Below are 20,743 nucleotides of genomic sequence, written 5' to 3' on the forward strand. Positions count from 1 at the left end.
GCAGGCAATAGAAACAGAACGGAAGTATATTTGTTGAAAGCATAGCGCTTCAGCCTGGCTGGCTTTACTCACCAAGTGATTCTTCAGAAAAAGGGTCACACCTTGAGCTGTGTAATACTTCGAAATTGGCTCCATGGCTAACATGGTACACTAAGGTGTGCAAATTGCCACAATGCAGAGCACAGGGCCTAAAAAAACCAATGGTCTCTAAGGCTAGTGCTGAGGAAAATCAGAAACCCGCTATGTAGAAGTCAGTTCAAGCAGCGATGTAGTAAGGAATATTGAATATAGTAACAGAGGAAAATATTCCACAAAGTTAAGCTAGCAACAAAAACTTTTCACAGCAGAGCTGAAAGAAACTGCAACTGCCCACCTTGTGCATTAGCAAAAAGTAAGGTGTGTGTGAGATGGGGGCTGGCTTACAATCTATTTACCAGTGTCCCAATTTCCTATAGGTGGCAACAAAAACAGTTTCTAAATTCCTGCGTCCCACACCGAGAAAGAAATCCATAGTACCAGCTTAATAGGTGGAAATACAACTGCAATCAGATAAAGCATTCTAAACTGTTCAATCTTTATTCTCACAATGTCACAACCATAAGGTAATCATATACCCAACACTCACATTCAAGCCCCTGAAGAACTTTTGGATGGATTCTTCAGTCACATCATAGGGAAGATTTCCAAGAAAAGCAGTGAAGGGAGGACTTTTCGGCAGGCGACTTCGGTCCACATTAGGTTCACGTGCAGCTCGGGGGGCAGTGGGAAGGATTGAACGATCAATTGGGGGAGCTCTGTATGCATCATCTTCATTACTATGCCATGTTGTGGAGACTGAATTGTATTTAAACAAGAAGAGTGTTAGTTCTGTTCAGTAAATTTTACTTTTACCCACCAAGACATAAAACTGAGTGCTCATTTTAAAGCGGTAGTAAACTTCATTTTTAATCTTGTATGTACAGATAAGCCTATAATAAGGCTTACCTGTAGGTACAGTGAATAACTCCTAAACGTACATGGTTTAGGAAATATTCCAATGCGTAGCAACTGGTGATTTCACCGGCGCATGCGCACTGTGCTCTCAATGAATGGCACACTGAACGCATGCACACAAGTGATGTCATTGTGGCTCAAGCAAACGGCTGGATGGAGTCCCTGTCAGTAGTGACAGCGCACTGCTGGAGGGATCCATTTACATAGACAAGTCTGTCAATGTGCTAGTATGCGGTGCATGCTTTAGAGGTTTTAAAAACATAAAAAGCTTAAATCGGTCCGCTGTTTTATTTAAAAAAACAAACAAAAAAAAAACAAACACTAAATTTGTTTTTATTGCAGACTGCCAAACGCAGGCATGTTTTTACAGTTTAATACAGTTTCATTAATAGAAATAAGTTAAACACTATTAAAACAGATGGCAATGCATTTCAGTATGAGGGTGGCAGTGTTCATCTGCAAACTGAAGGCTTTCATTTTTACCAAGAAGTCTACAGAAGGGCAAAGCATTTAATAATGTAAAACAGATTGAGGGCAGGAAGGAGTTAAAGTGAATCTGCGTTTTACCTACGAAAAGCACAGCAAAAAAGGTTCACACTACTGTGGACCCCACAGACACTTAACTTCCATTCCCACCTGTCAGCTGCTGGGAATGAAAGCAAAGTCCTGTATAGGCCAAGTTGCTGGAGCTGTAGTTCATGTGACATTGTTGATTAATTGAGCACTGTTACATGGAGTTAGTCACTTGCTCCTCCACCCTATATCATCAGGTTTCCTTCAGCTCACAGTACTAAACAAAGTAGCATGGGGGCACAGAATATCCAAGTATATTTGTTTGGGGAATGAAGCCAACCCGTTACTTTGCTTTAATGTACAAAATAAGTTTAATTGAAGCACTTTTACATCACATTTTAAGTTTTAGGGCTGGTTCACACCACATGCAGTCAAGTGTGTTTTTTTTCTGCATCAAAAACAGATGGATAGTAGGGTATATGGTTCTCAATGGTATAGTTCACACCAGTGCGGTCAGTTCCAGGAAGAAAAAAAAAAAAAAAAAAAGGGAGGAACATGCTGCATTTTTTGCACTGAACTGTACTAGAAAAATCAAACAGAATGCACCAAAGACACACCGGAATGCAGCAAAAACACACCAGAAACGTATTCAGACTGCGGTTCTATGATGTGAACCGGTTTTTAGGCTCAGAAAACTTGTTCTGATATCAATTCACAACATCCACATCTAAACAAAAACAGCATAAACACAAAATCTGCTTACCATCTCCCTCCAAATCATCAGTCTCATCTGCCCAGTTGACAGGTTTTGGTACATAGGTGCTGCCGCCGCCGCCGCCACCACCACCGCCGCCGCTGCCACCACCACCACCACCGCCGCCGCCGCCACCTCCACTGCCCCCATCCTCCGCTAGGAAGTCAGTCAGGGTAAAGGTCTTCCCCTTCTTGTTCTTCTTCTTACCTAAAGGAAGTATAGGAAACAGAACATTAAAGCAGGCCAAAAGGAAGTCTAATAAGTATAAGTGTGTAATAAAACCTTCTTGTAAATTAAAAATCCATCTTTAAACAAGACCTTGAAAAACCCTTTGATTGCTGCACTCTAGTCTGCCCAATTTTGAGCATGGTTTACAAGATGACACTTTTTCCTAGCCCGTAATAATGAACAACTGGCAATTGGGTGCTGCATGGGCCCTGCTTTCACTACCACTCATGGATTGTGGAAGGTCCTGCCTCTGCCAGCTACTCACTTACCTACGACATACAGGCATATTTTTTTTCTACAGCCAATAAACTCTGCAGCATGTTATCCTGTGCGTCCATGCACACAGACTAATAAGCGTTTTTTGGCTGAACCCCCTCCCCCCCAGAACTAGTGGGTTTCTAGAGGAGTTTTTTAGCTATAAAAACACTAACACTGCAAAATGCAGCAAAACTCAGTAAAACAACGTTTTTGGATTTTTTGATCAAAAAAAATTTTTTTGTTTGTCAAAAAAAACCCGCTAAAAATGCAAACACGGGGAAAAAAAAAAAATCAAATTTTTAAAGACGCCTTTACACACCTAACGTTACCAGCGTTATTAAAATTGCCCAGTGTTCAAGGAGCCTTAGTGTAGTTTATGCCTGTCAAAAGCTATCGTTTTAACATTTGGAGTAATTCTGCAGAAGCTATTCTGAAATGCAGGATGCAAGTAGCATAATCTAAAGCCATACATGAAAAATAATGAGCAAAGCAACTGTTTATCTTTCTTGAATTCATCTCTTCACTATCAGCAATGAACCAAACTTGAGATAATACCCTTCCCTGAGACAATCCATGAACACAGGCGAACCAGAAACATTCTGCTGTGCTCATTAAACAGATACATTTTAGAAGTTTAATGGGCTATTTAAAAATTAAAAAAAAATAATAATAATAAAAAAAAGAAAAACAAAGTTGTTGGTTTTTTTTATTAGAGAGAGCCAGACAGTTTATGCACCTAAAGGATTATCAGCGTTAAACATTACTTAGCTCCTTAGAGAACATTTCAACACACACACGCACATATATATTTGGACACAGGCACAACTTCAGCTGGTCTTATCAAATGGACCAAGACTTTCCCCCAACTTCAAATTGACACACGTTTAAAATCAGAAGCCCTTTCTTACAAAGAAAAACATCCAAGCCCGGCTAAAATCTGCAAAAACACATCTGAAGTCTCCCAAAAGCATGTGGGAAAATGTGTTATGGTCTGATGAAACCAAGGTTAAACTTTTTGGCCATAATTCCAAAAGATATGTTTGGTGCAAAAACAACACTGCACATCACCAAAAAAACACCATACCCACAGTGAAGCATGGTGGTGGCAGCATCATGCTTTGGGGCTGTTTTTATTCAGCTGTAAGTGGGACCTTAGTCAAGGTAGAGGGAATTATGAACAGTTCCAAATAGTCAATATTGGCACAAAACCTTCAGACTTCTACTAGAAAGCTGAACATGAAGAGGAACTTCATCTTTCAGCTTGACAACAACCCAAAGCATACATCCAAATCAACAAAGGAATGGCTTCACCAGAAGATTAAAATTTTGGAATGGCTCAGCCAGAGCCCAGACCTGAAACCGATCAAAAATCGTGGGGTTATCTGAAGAGGGCTGTGCACAGGAGATGTCCTTAGCAGTCTGACAGATTTGGGAAGAGTGGGCAAATATTGCCAAATCAAGATGTGCCATGCTGATAAGACTCATACCCAAAAAGACCGAGTGCTGTAATAAAATCAAAAGGTTCAACAAAGCATTAGTTGAAGGGTGTGCACACTTATGCAACCAAATTTTTGTTTTTTATTTTTTACTTCCCTCCACCTAAAAGATTTCAGTTTGTTGTTCAACTGAGTCATACAGTTTATAGGTTATATTAAAGGTGGAGAAAATTCTGAAATGATTTATCTGTCTCATTTTTTACATCACAGAAACCTGACATTTTAAAAGGGGTGTGTAGATTTTTTATATCCACTGTACAAACACATCTACCCACATTTTATCAGACTTGCCTAAGCCCCCCCCCCCCCCAGGACTATGGGACACAAAGTTAAGGAGAGGAAGATAGGGAAAGGTGTGCTATATTCTAGCAAACATAACAGAGCAGGGCTGACAACACTGCTTGGGATTTCTGTACTTACAGAACATTTGCAAAGGGACAAAACATGTCCTGCAAAAGTGTTTTGCATATTTTTATTATCCCGAAACTTTATTACAACCTCTAAATAATGCAACTTTACAATGAGCTCACAGGTTTTTTTTGTTTTTTGCTTAAGTATGTGCTCATAGATCCACCCAATATGCAAACTATCACCCAGCTTGTGAATCACAGTTGGCTATATTTTCAAATTATTATACAGGATTTATACAGCGCCAACAGTTTGCTCAGCACTTTACAATATAAATATAAATGGAGACAATACAGCAATGATACAGTTCAATACAAGAGGGTTAGGAGCTCCTTGAAGCTTACAATCTAATATCTCGATTCAATCACTGCTGTGGTAAATAATATGTTACCCCAGCATTTCATAATCCTGATTTGTGCCTGCTGTTCCATGTACTTGTAAAAAAAAAAAAAAGCATCCTATTGTCTTTGTATTGCTTCCTTTGTGTAAAATCCCTGGTATTCCTGACAGTCCATTTGCTTTTAAAATAAAAACGGACCACACTAGGCATGAGGGTACAGCATGGTCAGTTTTCTGGCTGTGCTGGGAGCTAATCCATTGACCAGACTTGTGCTGACTGCCCCACCCACCCCCCTGCAAAGCCATTCACTGGGAAGATCAGTGTACTGCTGTTTGTCCTGCCCTAGCACAAGGGTTCAGCTAAGAACAGAGGGTGTGATCACTAATAAAAATAAATATACACCTTTTTTATATGTATACACAAATCTTTTGCCTTTCAGGTCTATTTAACCGAACGGGTTGTTATACAAAGGTGAGGGTGTGCATATTCTTTCGGTCTCATGCACACTAGAGAAGCTAAAAAAAACTGCTTTAGAAGTGGACAAAAAAAACACTAAGATTTTAGTATTTCTTTGGTGGCGTTTAGCCTAGTGTGTAAGATACGTTTAGTTGCTTCAGCGTTAAGAAGCAGGGCCATTGTTAAGGAGAGGGTCGGGGAGCCAGCCACCCCCCTCAACAACTGAATGTAGTAAAAAAAAAAAAAACCCCGGCATGGGGGTCCCCCCAATTCATACCAAGCCCTTTGAGTCTGGTATGGAAGGGGAACCCCATGCCAAGATTAGTTTTTTTAAATTGGCATGCCACATAGTCATTCACCAAAACAGTGTAGAAAAAGGTATATAAAAACACAAGCACTTTATTTTAAAAAAAATGTCCCTTGGTGTAGAGAAGTCACCAACCCAGCATGCCCCGTGCCATCACCAGATGACCCTGTCCCTTGGTTATTTAGGCCATATTGCCATATGGCGGAGCTGCCAGACAGCAGGAGCCTTCGTCGGGACTGGAGGATTTTCTTTTTTTGGGTAAGTGGTGATGGTGGGCATCATGATTGACAATGGCTCTACACTGGGGGAAATTTTCTTTTCATTTTTGATTTTTTAATAAAGGACTAAATAAAGGTCAAAAGCTTGTTTTTATTTACCTCTTACACTTTTTTGGTGAACGAGTAGGCATGTGCTTGCTTGACAAAAGGGTCCTGAGTGGCTCTGAAACATTGCACTTTTTGTGATGTGATCTTCTTGCAATAAAAAGCTTTTTTGCTGGCGAATTTGTACGTTTGCCTATGAGGTTTCCAGTCCCAGCTGGTAGTCGCTACAGCCCCCACCATTGACGAGCCGTACTTCCAGGAATGTGTGCGAGGGGAACATCGATAAAGATTGCACCCTTTTTGTTTTTAAAGAGGGCTGCCAGATTTTGATAAGCCCCTGCCCACAACCACCTGTGGTCCCCAATGCCCCAAGGAACCCCCCCCCCATGTTAAGGGCATGTGGTCTGGGATGGTATTTGGGGGGGGGGGGGGTGCTCGCTCGTCTCTCCCTCTCCTTTCCTGACCTGCCAGGCTACATGCTTGGATAAGGACCCAAAGAACCTGGGGGGGTTGGTGAATCCCACTGACAGCTGATGACTTGTCCGTTGTTAAAAATGGGGGCAGCTGGCTTCCCAGCCCTTTCCTTGCCAGGCAAAAAAAAAACCTCTGCTAAATGCTGGGCACTGGCGTTTAGGAGCGTTTAATAGGGTTTAGGAGCTGTCAGTTTTTTCTGCCAAAACACTGCTACTCCTGGACGCACTGGCCCTGGTAAACGTTACTGCTACTAAAAGTCTATGTGTGCATGGACACATAGGATGATATGGATGGCCGTTTGGAACCAGTAAAAAACACCACAACCTCTGATGCACCTAAAAGTGGCTGCAAAATTGCCCTATATGCATGAGGCCTTCAGTAAACATGAATGTGTGTTTATTTTAATGCACAGCATACAACCAACACTTAGAGACAATGACTGCCCCTACCAAAGATCCTATGTTAGAAACAAATGACAAACTAATCAAATAAAATAGCACTTGCAACAATAAAAAAGGTATAAAACTTGAAAGGAGAAGCTGTTACCAATATGAGATACTAACAACATGGTCACTAAATGCTCAGCAACACAGGCAACTCTATATGCCCACACTTGACATATCACCCCACTGTACAGATATAGAACGTGCAAGAAGGAAATTCTACAGACAGTTCCTAGAACATGACATGTGCCAAAAGCAAAAAAGCAGCTGTATACGCACCTTAGTGTGGATGCACAGGGAATATCCATGCTAGGCACCTTTAAACGGAATCAAAAGTAAAATACAAACAGTCTAGTACTAAGGCATCTGGCACAGCAAAACATAATGCAAACCTTTCAAAAACCTAACGCAGCAGCTGTTCCCTTCAAAAGCAGACAGCGCACTGAAAAATTCACACAGCTGTTGTGTTTCCACTTTTATGTATTTCAAAGACACTTGTCTTTAAAAAGTGTATCTAAACAAAATCAATATTCTGCCGTACACTAGTCCTTGGTGTGGTGGTTGCATTCATTTTCTTTTTTTTAAGCTGTTTTTGCTTTATTTTCACCTGGTAATCCTGCAAATAACACTTTCCCTGGGTCCCTTTATCACTCCCCCAACACACTGATTGAGGGATCAAATGATTGTTACCCCAAGCAGCTCTCCTGATATGGACTACAAACATGTTCTTATCTTTTCATATCCATTACATGAGGGGGCAGGGCAATTGGTAGTTTGCAGTAAATTGCTAGGAAGGAAGATATTCTTCAGTACAGCTCACAAAACACAGGTGGTTTCAAAGCACACCACATTCCTGACAACATCAACATGTATTTTCTGTACTTGCTAAAAAGTTCTTTGCTTGTAAAATAAAATTAAAAAAAAAAAACTAATGCAGCCACCACATCTAAGGCCTGTAACCTGCAATATATTAAATTTTTGTTCTTGAGTTTAGCTATCCTTTAAAGCAAACTATTACATATAAACAGGTGGAACATGTAACATGTTGCCAAAGGTGAACTTATCCTTAAACCATTTCACTGCCAGGTCTGTGAGCCATACAAACCTGACAGCAGGGGGTTTTATACACAAACCAGATTGTGTATAAAATGGACAGGCAGACTCCAACCTGTCAGGTGGAAGCAGTCAGGGCGCTCCGCTGCCACTGATTGATTCCACAGCCCCTGGTGACAGTGCCCTCCCCCCCCAAAGCTGGTGAGCTTCCATTCCCAAAGAGAGCCATGGTAGGTGCCGGCAGTGGAGGGGAGAGAGGACCTGACCTGGAAGGTGACGTCACTTCAGGGTCATGGCTGTCACTTTCCTGGCTAGAATAGAGGAGACATGCAGGGTCTCTTAAACCCTGCATGTCTCAAGGAGACCCTGTCACCAAAAAACCATCTCACAAAAGACTGTGTATCCCCTGTGTGATGAAAAAAAAAGTTAAAGTTCTACTAAACCCACAACAGTAAAATCAGTCTGTATATGCAGTAAAGCATGTTTGTTATACTCACTGTGGAACCTAAGGGGTTAGACCTCTGCATTGTGTAAAAAAGCTGTTTGATCCTGACTTCTCTGCCCCTCCTCTTGTTCAGATGTCCACCTAATAAGACAGACTGAACCAGTAGCCAAATGCACATGCTCAGTGTGTATTGCTAGAGGGGTGTTTTTTTTTTTTTCTTGGGAGTGCATGTGATCAGCACGAGGCCAATCATCACTGTACAGAGTGTCAGGAGTTTTGCATCTTCCTACAGCAGAAAGAAAACAACTCCTACAAGCTTTAACCAGTGCTCTGCTGAAGTCACCAGACTGCTTTAACTTCTGATGAGAAAATGTATTTAGCAGTTTATATTTACTAAAATAATTTCACGTACATGTTCTGTGTACTGTGGGAGACTAAATATAGTGAATACAGGGTCCTGGGTTTAGTAACACTAAGTTAAAAAAAAAAATTTTACACCCCAGCACATAACATTCCCCCATAAAAAAATAAAATGGAGCCCCACCCATATATATACACACACACACACACACACACACACGTAAACGCACACATTGAGGCGACTACACATGAAAACGTTGATTGCGATACACGTTACATATCACCACACACTGGAGTGAGTGCAAGGATTCTAGCACCAGAACTCCTCCGTAACACTAAATTGATTACCTTTATGGGGCATTTGAAGCATTGTCTATAAAAAATATAGGATACTGAAGTTTAACGCAATTTTACAGGTGCAGAAAAATTTAAGGTTTAGCATGCTGAGTGTCTATTTACCCAGCACAACCTCGTTTGTTATATTTTACCAGTAAATTTGGGTAATTTATTGCATTTGTTTGCCATAAAATTCCCTTTCATGCGCTTTTTACGGAAATTTTGCATTTCTTATACCTTTGCAATAATATCACGTGGTATAAAAAATTAGAAATAACACTATTTTATTCTCTAGGCTGACTGTTTTCAAACCCGTTTGGGGTTTTTGTGTAATCTTCAGGCCTAAAATGATCTAAAAGCAAAAATGGCTCTGGCAGCGAAGGGGATAAGCTTACCTTAAAGCAGACCTCCACCCAAAAGGGGAAGTTCCGCTTTTAGTCTTTGTCCCCTGCTCCCCGTTAAGGATTGGCACATTTGGGGAGCGGGGGGAGGTGGGTACCCGAATTTGACAGGTACCCACCCCCAGTTCCGCTGCAATCACCTAGGTGATCAGAAGCAGAAGTTGTCCTCCCCTCCCTCCCCATAGATTTCTGAGACACATGTAAAAACACATGGCTGGACCTTATTTTAATGGTTCCCCAGACACTCCCCCTCCTGCTGATGGGGGTGTAACACATGCTGCGGTGCACTGCATTGTGGAAAAATATATACCCACTGCTCCATTTGGTGAGCAGTACCGCCCACCAAACGTAACCTATTCAATCGAATAGGGGTAACGCTGCAAGCATGTGCCAACGCGGATTGATCTCCAGAGGGCACTAAGTGTAAACAAGCCTTGGAAATTGGGGACTAGCTGCTGCCATCGACTTCTCCTCTAGACAAGCATTTCTGCTACAGAAAAGTACCATGCCATTCCTTCCACTTGTGTTAATACAAATCTACTTTTTTACAATCTGCATAAACTTTAAACTGTCCAAAATGCACAATTTCTAATAAACCCATTCTACAAAGTCTTCCCACTGAAGTAGCAACCTCTGTTCTTGTGCTTGCAAGAAAGACCATGAAAAATGAACCACCATGCCTGGCAGCAAAGGTCCTTTCTACTTTAGTCAAGCTACAACTCAATGCACTTTAATGATTTTGAGAACATAAAATGCAGCATATTAATGTGTACACTGCAACCTAATACTTGTTTAACAAACATATATACATGTTTTCTATTATGTACTGTAATGGGCACTGTGAGGACAACTGTCAGTGCACCACGAGCACAACGTAATCTAAAAGTCAACATTGAATCAGGTGTTGCATCAGTATTCAGTGAACATGTGCTTCCAGACTGAGGTGAATACAGACTGCACTGCAACCCAGCACCCAAGTTTCTCTCATAACATAATTATACATACGTGTGCCAAAATCCATGCATGTATATGCAAAAATGGTCAAACCACATTCTCCGGAGACATGTCTTGCCTCCTGATACACTCACATGTCACTGTGTGCTTACCTACTGTGAGCACAAGCTGGCAAGTATATATAAACACAGCAGTACACTACTAGTCACAAGGTACACAAAATTCAATGTTTTTGGACTTGTCTACACTTGCAGTTGGGGATGCAGTAAAAACATGCGGCTTAGCCACAGTTTTACCACCACTCCATTTCCCCGTAAGCTGTGAAGGCAGCAGCTGTGATGCTTAACAGTGGCAAAATGATATCCTCTGTCACATTTGGCGGGCACTATTGCCCACTGACCTATTCAAGAGAATGGGGCATTGCTGCAAGCGTATGCAGTAGTGCAAGTATTTAGGAGTTAAAGCACGTAGTAAAAAGGTGAGAAATCGCATCCTCATCACCTGTCAAATGCTCCCGAAACGTGATACGAGTGCAGACTGCTATTTTGAGGAGCAGGGACCCTTGCCACAAGTGTAAACAAGATCTTAATGTGTGCAGCTAGTTTGAAGTCTCATTCACACAGGCACTCCGGTGTTTAGCTTTTCTAAACACAGAAGAAATTATCTGGGAAGGATACACAGGGCTTATTTACACTTGCAGCGGGGGGAGGGGGGGTAAACAAATGACTGAGCTCTGCTTCAAGAATTATACCCCCTTTTGTACTCGGTGGGCTGTGCCACCACTGAACATGATCCATTCAAGTTAATGAGGCCAGACCACAACTGCGCTCAATGCACATGGTTGCGGCACAGTGGTGCAGGATTTACAGGGTTAAAACAGGCAGCAAAGTGGTAATATTGCTGCCTCTCAGTAACCTGTAAAATCCATAATGAATTTGCTGCACAGAGGGCAAAGCAAATGTAAACAAGCCCATATGCTTCCCAGATCATCCTTTCCTGGTTTAAGGGCCCATTTACACCAGGTGCAGTGGGACTACTGTATGTTGGGTAGCTCTTCGGCCGCAGTCCCACTGCAAAATGCCTTCTCACCATCACATTGTGGTGGTAAACAAGCAGCGTGCACTGAAAAAAGTACAATGAGCCATCATTTTAACATAGTGCAGTGCGAGGCAATCAAGTGCCTCACATGGAATGGAAGCCAAGAGAACTTAATGAAATGTCACCGGGTAACATTTCATTAACCACTAGGGGACCGCCCACAGTACATATACAGTCAGGTCCATAAATATTGGGACATCAACACAATTCTAACATTTTTGGCTCTATACACCACCACAATGGTTTGAAATGAAACAAAAAAATGTGCTTTAACTGCAGACTGTCAGCTTTAATTTGAGGGTATTTACATCCAAATCAGGTGAACAGTGTAGGAATTACAACAGTTTTCATATGTGCCTCCCACTTGTTAAGGGACCAAAAGTAATGGGACAATTGGCTTCTCAGCTGTTCCATGGCCAGGTGTGTTATTCCCTCATTATCCCAATTACAATGAGCAGATAAAAGGTCCAGAGTTCATTTCAAGTGTGCTATTTGCATTTGGAATCTGTTGCTCTCAACTCTCAAGATGAGATCCAAAGAGCTGTCACTATCAGTGAAGCCAGCCATCATTAGGCTGAAAATACAAAACAAACCCATCAGAGAGATAGCAAAAACATTAGGCGTGGCCAAAACAACTGTTTGGAACATTCTTAAAAAGAAGGAACGCACAGGTGAGCTCAGCAACACCAAAAGACCCGTAAGACCACGGAAAACAACTGTGGTGGATGACCGAAGAATTCTTTCCCTGGTGAAGAAAACACCCTTCACAACAGTTGGCCAGATCAAGAACACTCTCCAGGAGGTAGGTGTATGTGTGTCAATGTCAACAATCAAGAGAAGACTTCACCAGAGTGAATACAGAGGGTTCACCACAAGATGTAAACCATTGGTGAGCCTCAAAAACAGGAAGGCCAGATTAGAGTTTGCCAAATGACATCTAAAAAAGCCTTCACAGTTCTGGAACAACATCCTATGGACAGATGAGACCAAGATCAACTTGTACCAGAGTGATGGGAAGAGAGAGTATGGAGAAGGAAAGGAACTGCTCATGATCCTAAGCATACCACCTCATCAGTGAAGCATGGTGGTGGTAGTGTCATGGCGTGGGCATGTATGGCTGCCAATGGAACTGCTTCTCTTGTTTTTATTGATGATGTGACTGCTGACAAAAGCAGCAGGATGAATTCTGAAGTGTTTCGGGCAATATTATCTGCTCATATTCAGCCAAATGCTTCACAACTCGTTGGACGCCGCTTCACAGTGCAGATGGACAATGACCCAAAGCAGACTGCAAAAGCAACCAAAGAGTTTTTGAAGGGAAAGAAGTGGAATGTTATGCAAGGGCCAAGTCAATCACCTGACCTGAATCCGATTGAGCATGCATTTCACTTGCTGAAGACAAAACTGAAGGGAAAATGCCCCAAGAACAAGCAGGAACTGAAGACAGTTGCAGTAGAGGCCTGGCAGAGCATCAGCAGGGATGAAACCCAGCGTCTGGTGATGTCTATACGTTCCAGACTTCAGGCTGTAATTGACTGCAAAGGATTTGCAACCAAGTATTAAAAAGTGAAAGTTTGATTATTATTCTGTCCCATTACTTTTGGTCCCTTAACAAGTGAGTGGCACATATGCAAACTGTTGTAATTCCTACACCGTTCACCTGATTTGGATGTAAATACCCTCAAATTAAAGCTGACAGTCTGCAGTTAAAGCACATCTTGTTCGTTTCATTTCAAATCCATTGTGGTGGTGTATAGAGCCTATAGAGCCAAAAATGTTAGAATTGTGTCCATGTCCCAATATTTATGGACCTGACTGTAATGCGGCAAGGCAGCCCCTGTGCACAGGATCAGGTTTATGAACATCATCCTGCATTTCGAGGTAGGGGGCCCGCCCGAGGTGCGAGACCGCCCTACCCGCGCCGCCGATCGCAGCCCCGGGAGTCAATCACCTGGTGCTACAAACACTGACAGGGAGGAGGGCTGCATTGTTTACAGTGAAGCACACAGCCCGCCCCCTAGTAAAACACTCCCATCACACAGTTAACCCTTTGATTGCCTCCAAATGTTAACCCTTCCTCCCCAGTGCCATTAGTACAGTGTCAGTGGGGTTTTTTTGCACTGATTACTGTATTGGTGTCAATGTGGATGTCAGTGACCCCAAGTCAGTTCCCCCCGGTGTCAGAATGTCCGCCGTAGTCCCCTCATAAGTTGCTGATCGCCACCTTTATTAGTATTAATAAATAATCTCTCCTCCCTTTCAGTTTGGGCACACTGATTTGGATGGCTGAGCTCACCTGTCTCGATCAGTGTGCTTACAGTGAAGCAAAATCCCCCTCCCCCCTAGTATGCTTTGTTTTGCACTGATCACTATTGGTGTCACTGGGGATGTCAGTGACCTCAAGTCAGTTCCCCCAGTTTCAGAATGTCCGCCTCAGTCCGGCCATAAGTCGCTGATCGCCGTTATTAGTAAAAAAACAAAAAAACAAAAAACAGTATCTATACCGCCATTTGTAAATGCTGTAACTTTCACGTAAACCAATTAATTTACAAGTATTGGGATTTTTTTTTTTAGCAAAGACATATCGCAGAATACATTTTGGTCTAAGCTTATGACGAAATTAGATTTTTACATTTATTTACTGGACGTTTTATAGCAAAAACTCCCAAAAATGGTTTCTCTCAAAAAATTTTTTTTCCTTAATAGCGCAAAAAATAAAAAGGAACAGGTGATCAAATAACACCAAAAGAAAGCACAATTCATGGGGGGGAAAAAAAAAAAAGGATGTTAATTTAATTTTGGTGCAGCATTGCATGACCGCGCAGTTGTTAGTTAAAGTAGTGCAGCGCCGTAACACAAACCGCTTCTGTATCCGCTTCCTGACCGCTCTATAGCAGAAATACTGCTACAAGGCGGCACGGGTGCGCAAAATCACATCGTGCTCTTTGTTTCCACGCCCTCCCAGATAGCGTCAGATTGCCTGTAAGTACACCAGTAATCACATTTAACCCCTTGATTACCTGGAACACACTCATACACAAACCTCCATTGCTTGTATAGTGTCCGAACGGATCAATATCTTTGACAAGATCAGCACTATATCAACGTTCACATTAGTATAGTGTCCCCAAAAACAGAGCGTTAGCAGGATCAGCCCAGGCACCTGCGTTTAGCCCCTATGCTTACCCCCCCCCCCCCTCCCCAGAAAGTGCAGTGTCAGTAGGTCACTGTCACTTGATACATTGCACACAAAACCGCAGTGTTTGCAGAATCAGGCCTGATCTCTGTTGGCACTTGCCGGTAAATTTTGATGACTCTCATATGCAGCAGAGAGCCAGTACAAGTGCCACGCTACCTTTTGGTGAACTGGCGAGCACCATCGGCCTAGTACATCCTGGTCTTTCACATACCAGCACTGCAGTATGACTTGGTGACGTGGCAAGTCCCATAAGTGCAGTACAAGCTGGTACAGTGGCGAGCACAAGAATTGTCCCGCAACCACCAAGAATTTGCACACAGGCCCGTAGAGCCCATAGTATCCTTCCAGATGTGCTTGCAAACGCCAATTGGCAGCCCACAAATTCTGCAGCACCCATACTTCCCCAGCAAATGTAACTACTCCCCTTGATTTTTTTGGAGCTGTTTTTCACAGAAGATCTTTATGCCTTGATTGTGGATCAAAGCAATTTATATACACAATTTATCACCGCCAACCCAAATTCAAACCTTGCCAAACCATTCGCATGGAAACCCATAACGGTTTCCGAATTTACATTTTTTTTGGACCTAACCCTCAACATGGGCATTACAAAAAAAAAAAAAAAATGAATTGCGGTTGTATTGGTTCACAGCCCAAATTCATCACATGCCCGTGTTCTCTGCTGCCATGGCCAGGCATAGATATGAGAGTATAATGTGTTTAATGCATTTTAACGACAACACCCTGTCGTCCTCGAGGTGACCCTGAATTTGACCGATTCTACAAAATTCAGCCCTTCGTAAATCACCTTAACCAAACATTTGCAGATGTCTATACTCTCCAGCAAAAAATCTGCATTGATGAGTCCCTCGTTAATTTTTCTGGCCGCGTTGCATTCAATTTCTCCACAGCAAGCGTGCCAGATATGGGGTCAAGATGTAGAAGACCTGTGAGAGGGCAACAGGCAATACATATAAGTTTCAGATTTACGAGGAAAAAAAAAAGATAGTCACGTGGAGCCCCCCGGATGCCCAGACTACATGGGGAGTAGTGGAAAGATAGTTTGGGACTTGGTGCCATTCTTTTTCCATATGGGGTACCACTTATACGTGGACAATTTTTATTCAAGCGCGCTACTATTTAGACATTTGTACAATCTTGGAACTGGCGCATGTGGCACCATGCGCCCTAATGTATGCCCACCATTAGAAGTGGGTGGATGCAGGGTGGTATATTCTAAAGATGGGAATACCACACTTTTTCTGGCAGAGATTTCTTCTCTTTTTCATTCATAGCATATAAACAGCGCCATTTGTAAATTGGGAAAACATCTGATCACACCGATCTTGGTTTGATTAGATAATGTAAGGGCAGAGGAGATATCTAGAGTCTGATAGACCCCAGATTTCTCAAAAGAATATATGACAATGTCCATTGAAGTTATAGGAGATATTTGCATTTCCTGTGATAGTATTAAAAGTGATAAAAAAAATGAAAGGGACAGTGTAAAAATCACCTGTGTGCACGAGCGTTGACCCTGTGCCTGTATGTAAACAGCAGTTGCACCATGCATGTGAGGTATCACCGTTAACGTCAGATCAAGGGCAGTAATTTTAACACGACACCTCCTCTGTAAATCTAAAATGGTAGCTGGTAAAGGCTTAAAACTTTTAAAACCTACGGATATTAAAAACGTATACAGTTTGTCGCCATTGCATGGGGCATGCACAGTTTTAAAGCATGTCATGTTTGGTATCTATTTACTCTGCATACCATCATCTTTTATATCGTACCAAATAACTGGCCAATATATTGTGTTTTTGTGCATTTTTTGTGCATTAAAAGTAAAAAAAAGTGTATTTTTAAAAAATAAATTGCGTTTGAAAAATCGCTGCGCAAGTACTGTGTGACATAAAAAAAAATTGCAGCACACACAAATTGTTTGCTTTAAAAAAATATATAATGTTTGGGGGGTTTAAATTAATTTCCTAGCAAAAAATACAGATTTTTTTTTTCATGTGAACAAAAAGTGTCAAAAGGCTTGATCTTCAGGTGGTTAGAAGAGTGAGTGATGTGTGGCATAAACTTCTAATGCTGCGCATAAAATGCCCCCACCCCCCAAAACTACCCCTTTTTGGAAAGTAGACACCCCAAATTATTTGCTGAGAAGTATGTTGAATCAACAGAAAAATTTATTTTTTTACCACAAGTTTTTGGAAAATGAAGAAAAAAAAACATTTTTTCTTTCCTTTTTTATATTTCAAAACCTTGTGAGAAAAAAATGAGATCTGCAAAATACTCACCATGCCTCTTTTTATATTCCTTAGGAAGTGAAATGAGGACGTTACGCACCTTTAGGCATTCAAAGTGGTCATTGGATTTCAGGCTCCTGTATGTGGCTAGGCTCCCAAAAAGTCTCACATGTGGTGTCCCCATATTCGATAGAAGTAGCAGAATGTATTTTGAGGTGTAATCACACATATACCCATGGCTTGTGCGTGATATAATTTAAATGACAACTTTGTGTCATGTGTTTTTGTCATTTTCCAGAAACTTGTGGAAAAAAAAAAATCTTTCATGGACTTAATATGCTTCTCAGCAGATAGCTTAGGGTGTCTTCTTTCTGAAAAGGGGTCATTTGGGAGTGTTTGTACTATCCTGGTATTTTAGCACCTCAAGAAATGTGAGGGACAGTCAGAAAGTAAAAGCTGTGTAAATTCCATTATCTATACCATAGTTGCTATAACTTTCACGCAAAGCAATCAATATACACTTATTGGGATTTTTTTAACCAAAAACATGTAGCAGAATACATTTTGGCTTAAATTTATGACTAACTGAGAAAATATTGTTTTTTTTTTTAAAAGAAAAGTTTTTTCTCAAAACTTTTTTCGCTTATAGTGCCAAAAATAAACGCACAGGTGATCAAATACCACTAAAAGAAAGCTCTATTTGTGTGAAAAAGGGACACAAAAATTTCATTTATGTACCATACTGAATGCGCAAACTATTGCACAAACTAGCGCAGCGCTGTATAGCAAAAAAAATGGTGTAAATTGCAGTATCTATAACAGTTTGTAGACACTATAACTTTCACACAAAGCAATCAATATACACTTATTGGGATTTTTATTTTACCAAAAACATGTAGCAGAATACATTTTGGCCTAAATTTATAACTAACTGAATTTACTATATATTTTTTTGTAGCCGAAAGTAAAAAATATAGTTTTTCTTCAAAATTTTCGGTCTCTGTTTATAGCGCAAAAAATAAAAAGCGCACAGGTGATCAAATACCACCAAAAGAAAGCTCTATTTGTGTGAAAAAAAGGACATAACTTTCGTTTGGGTGCAGCATTGCATGACCACGCAATTATCAGTTGAATTAGTGCAGTGCTAAGTAACAAAAAGAGGCCTGGTCATTAAGGGGGGTAAATCCTCTGGGAGGGCAAGTGGTTAAAGTTTGATTTAAAAAAAATAGTAAACATGGCTTCAACAATGCAGTTACGTAATGAAGGGGCTGGCATGAACAGACCCTTAAATTGGTTCTAAACTCAAAGGTTTTTGCCTCGTTGTATTCTCTGCATCAAGGTACCCGCTGCGGGTGTGTATGTTAACAACATCATGAAAACGGTCCGCAAAATGCAGTGCGATGTGCAGAATCCGATCGCGTAGGTGTGAATACCCATGCGATCCAATTCCCCAAAAAAGGGTCCTGCACGTTTTTTGGTGCGGTGCGAATAGAGCCATACAAAATGTACAGTTCTGATCGCACCGCACATAAATCGCATGTGACTTGCACAGGAATGCGGTGAGGTTCCTGTGTGAATCACATGCAATATACCGCACACGTTAACCCAGGCAAAAAGGGCTATAAACTGCCTTTATCCGACTTTCTAATTGGATCCTGGACACAGAGAATTCTCCTTTCTCTGAACCAACTAAACTGAAGGCAGCTAAACACAGGTGAGCGTTCAGTGTGAACTGTCCCACTGAAAATGATCACTTGCATCTCTGGGATTCGGATTATCCTCCACAGACACGTAAACACAGGGCTGACAGTGTGAAGGAGGCCCAGAGGGGAGCGGTGTGCACACCACACACAGAGCCATGCTGACCCAGCTGTGCATGAACTCCAATTGTAGCAATGTCGCAGTGCCTGTGTGTACACTTCCTGCAGATCTGGAAGGAGGAAGGCAGGCCGGCCTGGTGCCGATTGTTGACGTGTCTTCCAGGCCTTGCTGACCTCCTGGGGGCGGGGATTCCATGGCCAGGCCGGACTGGAGGCAGGACACCCCTTGCCTAGGCCTGTGTACCACAACAAGTAGGGAGGGGGAGAATAATTCCACCTCCAGCGCCCCCCCTACTGGGCCTGTAGGAGAGGAGCACAGGCTGCATGTCCTCCCCCCAGCATGGCTGCTCCATGACGCCTCACACTGCCACCTCTCTATCCCCATCCATGAGTAGAGGGAGCCGGGTGAGGTCATCACCACATAACCGTCCATGTAACACGGGAACAGCCGGGGATGAGGATTCCATTGGAGGAAATGGAGGGAAGGCGGCTATATGGAGCTCTCACACACATGGGACGTCCCGGCTGTAGAGCACAGCTGGCATCCCTAGGCCTCCCCTCTACACCCGGCGCCGGGCCCCCACACGTCCCTCCACTCCGGCCTACGGGCCGCGCTAATCACCTCACACAGACAGGGTGCGGCCTGGGCCAGCCCCGGGATTATGCAGCGTGTCTCTCCGCGCAGCGCCTCCCCCCACCCGCCGCCAGGCACACGGGGTAGGTGGGTAGGCAGGGCGGGCGTTGAGCAGCACGGACGGGGAAGATGAAGGCTGACGACCCGCCGCGAAGCCAACGCCGGCTGCGACCCCCCTTCCCTCTAACACACTCACCTGAAGCTGCCATGTTGGGCCGAGTGTGAAAGAACGCAAAGACCCGGATGAGACGGTCACGTGTCCGCAGCGCCGGGTCTATCCAACGAAGGAAAGAGAGCGGCCGCTTGACGTCATGACGCAATGGAAACGTCCTGTACGAGCCGCCATATTTGTTATTGGAATCATGAGACACCGCCAGGAGCTGTAGTTTGCATTGCTGGTTTGCAGCAGTGACCTAAAAGAAAGGCATGCTTTATTTAGATGTCAGCATGCTCGTGAAGAACGTTACTGTTCGTTATTAGCACCTTCATTGGTTTGCTTTTATTGTTTACGTGTGTGTCGCTAACTAAAATGCTTTATACTATAAAGTTACAAAAATCTAGGGACATCCAGGGGACTACCATGCTTCAGGGCCTGTTCACACCATAGAAACACAGTCCAGATGCATTTCTCCGTGTTTGTTTGTGATCTGTTTTGGTGAATTTTGATGCGTTCCAGTGCATTTTCCCCACACTTTTTTGCTCAATCTAAATAAGGATATGTATTCCAGTACAGTTCAGTGCAAAGGAAATGCAGCATGTTCTACTTTTTTTTCTAGAACTAGAACGCACTAGAACTGACCGCATTAGTGTGAACTACGCCATTGGAAACAATATAACCTACTATCCATGTGTTTTTGATGCAGAAGAAAAAAAATGCACTGGACTGCATGTAGTATGAACTGGCCCTTGTTCAAAACAATGTCTCTGTATATAGCCACACCAGCAAAGTACTGCTAACAAAGATGAAGGAAGAAATGCCCCGGAATCAGTATCACTGAAAGGAAAGCAGTTAATGGGAGGAAAAAATAGTTGGTATGCAGTGGCAGTCAATGGTGGGAAGAGTAAGTAGGGAGGTAGCAGTCAATAGAGGGAATGTGCAGTACAGATGGAGCAGTCGATAGTGGCGACAGGCAGTGTGGAGGGGGCAGTTGATGGTGGGGATGGTCGGTATGCAGGGACAGTCGATGGAAAGAATGGG

The 20,743-nt window shown here is 42.5% G+C and overlaps 1 protein-coding gene across 2 annotated transcripts in view; it reads right to left on the reverse strand.

Moving 5' to 3' along the window:
- EIF4B (eukaryotic translation initiation factor 4B) overlaps nt 1–19,811 on the reverse strand; it is a 53,119-nt gene extending 33,308 nt beyond the window's left edge. Inside the window, exons 1-3 of one of the 2 annotated variants that reach the window (XM_089691477.1) lie at nt 19,742–19,811; nt 2,270–2,467; nt 626–834 (exon numbers count right to left, since the gene is read on the reverse strand). In XM_089691477.1, coding sequence (XP_089547603.1) covers nt 626–834; nt 2,270–2,467; nt 19,742–19,754 — 420 coding nt within the window. In that variant the 5' untranslated portion in view covers nt 19,755–19,811. The remainder of the gene's footprint in view (nt 1–625; nt 835–2,269; nt 2,468–19,741) is intronic. The other variant, XM_089691479.1, reaches the window with a different exon arrangement.
- Between the last annotated feature and the right edge of the window lie 932 nt (nt 19,812–20,743).

This window comes from Staurois parvus, unplaced genomic scaffold (genome assembly GCF_062004578.1).
Source record: "Staurois parvus isolate SC_StPar_1 unplaced genomic scaffold, SC_StPar_1.0 ptg000562l, whole genome shotgun sequence".
Classification (NCBI taxonomy): domain Eukaryota; kingdom Metazoa; phylum Chordata; class Amphibia; order Anura; family Ranidae; genus Staurois; species Staurois parvus.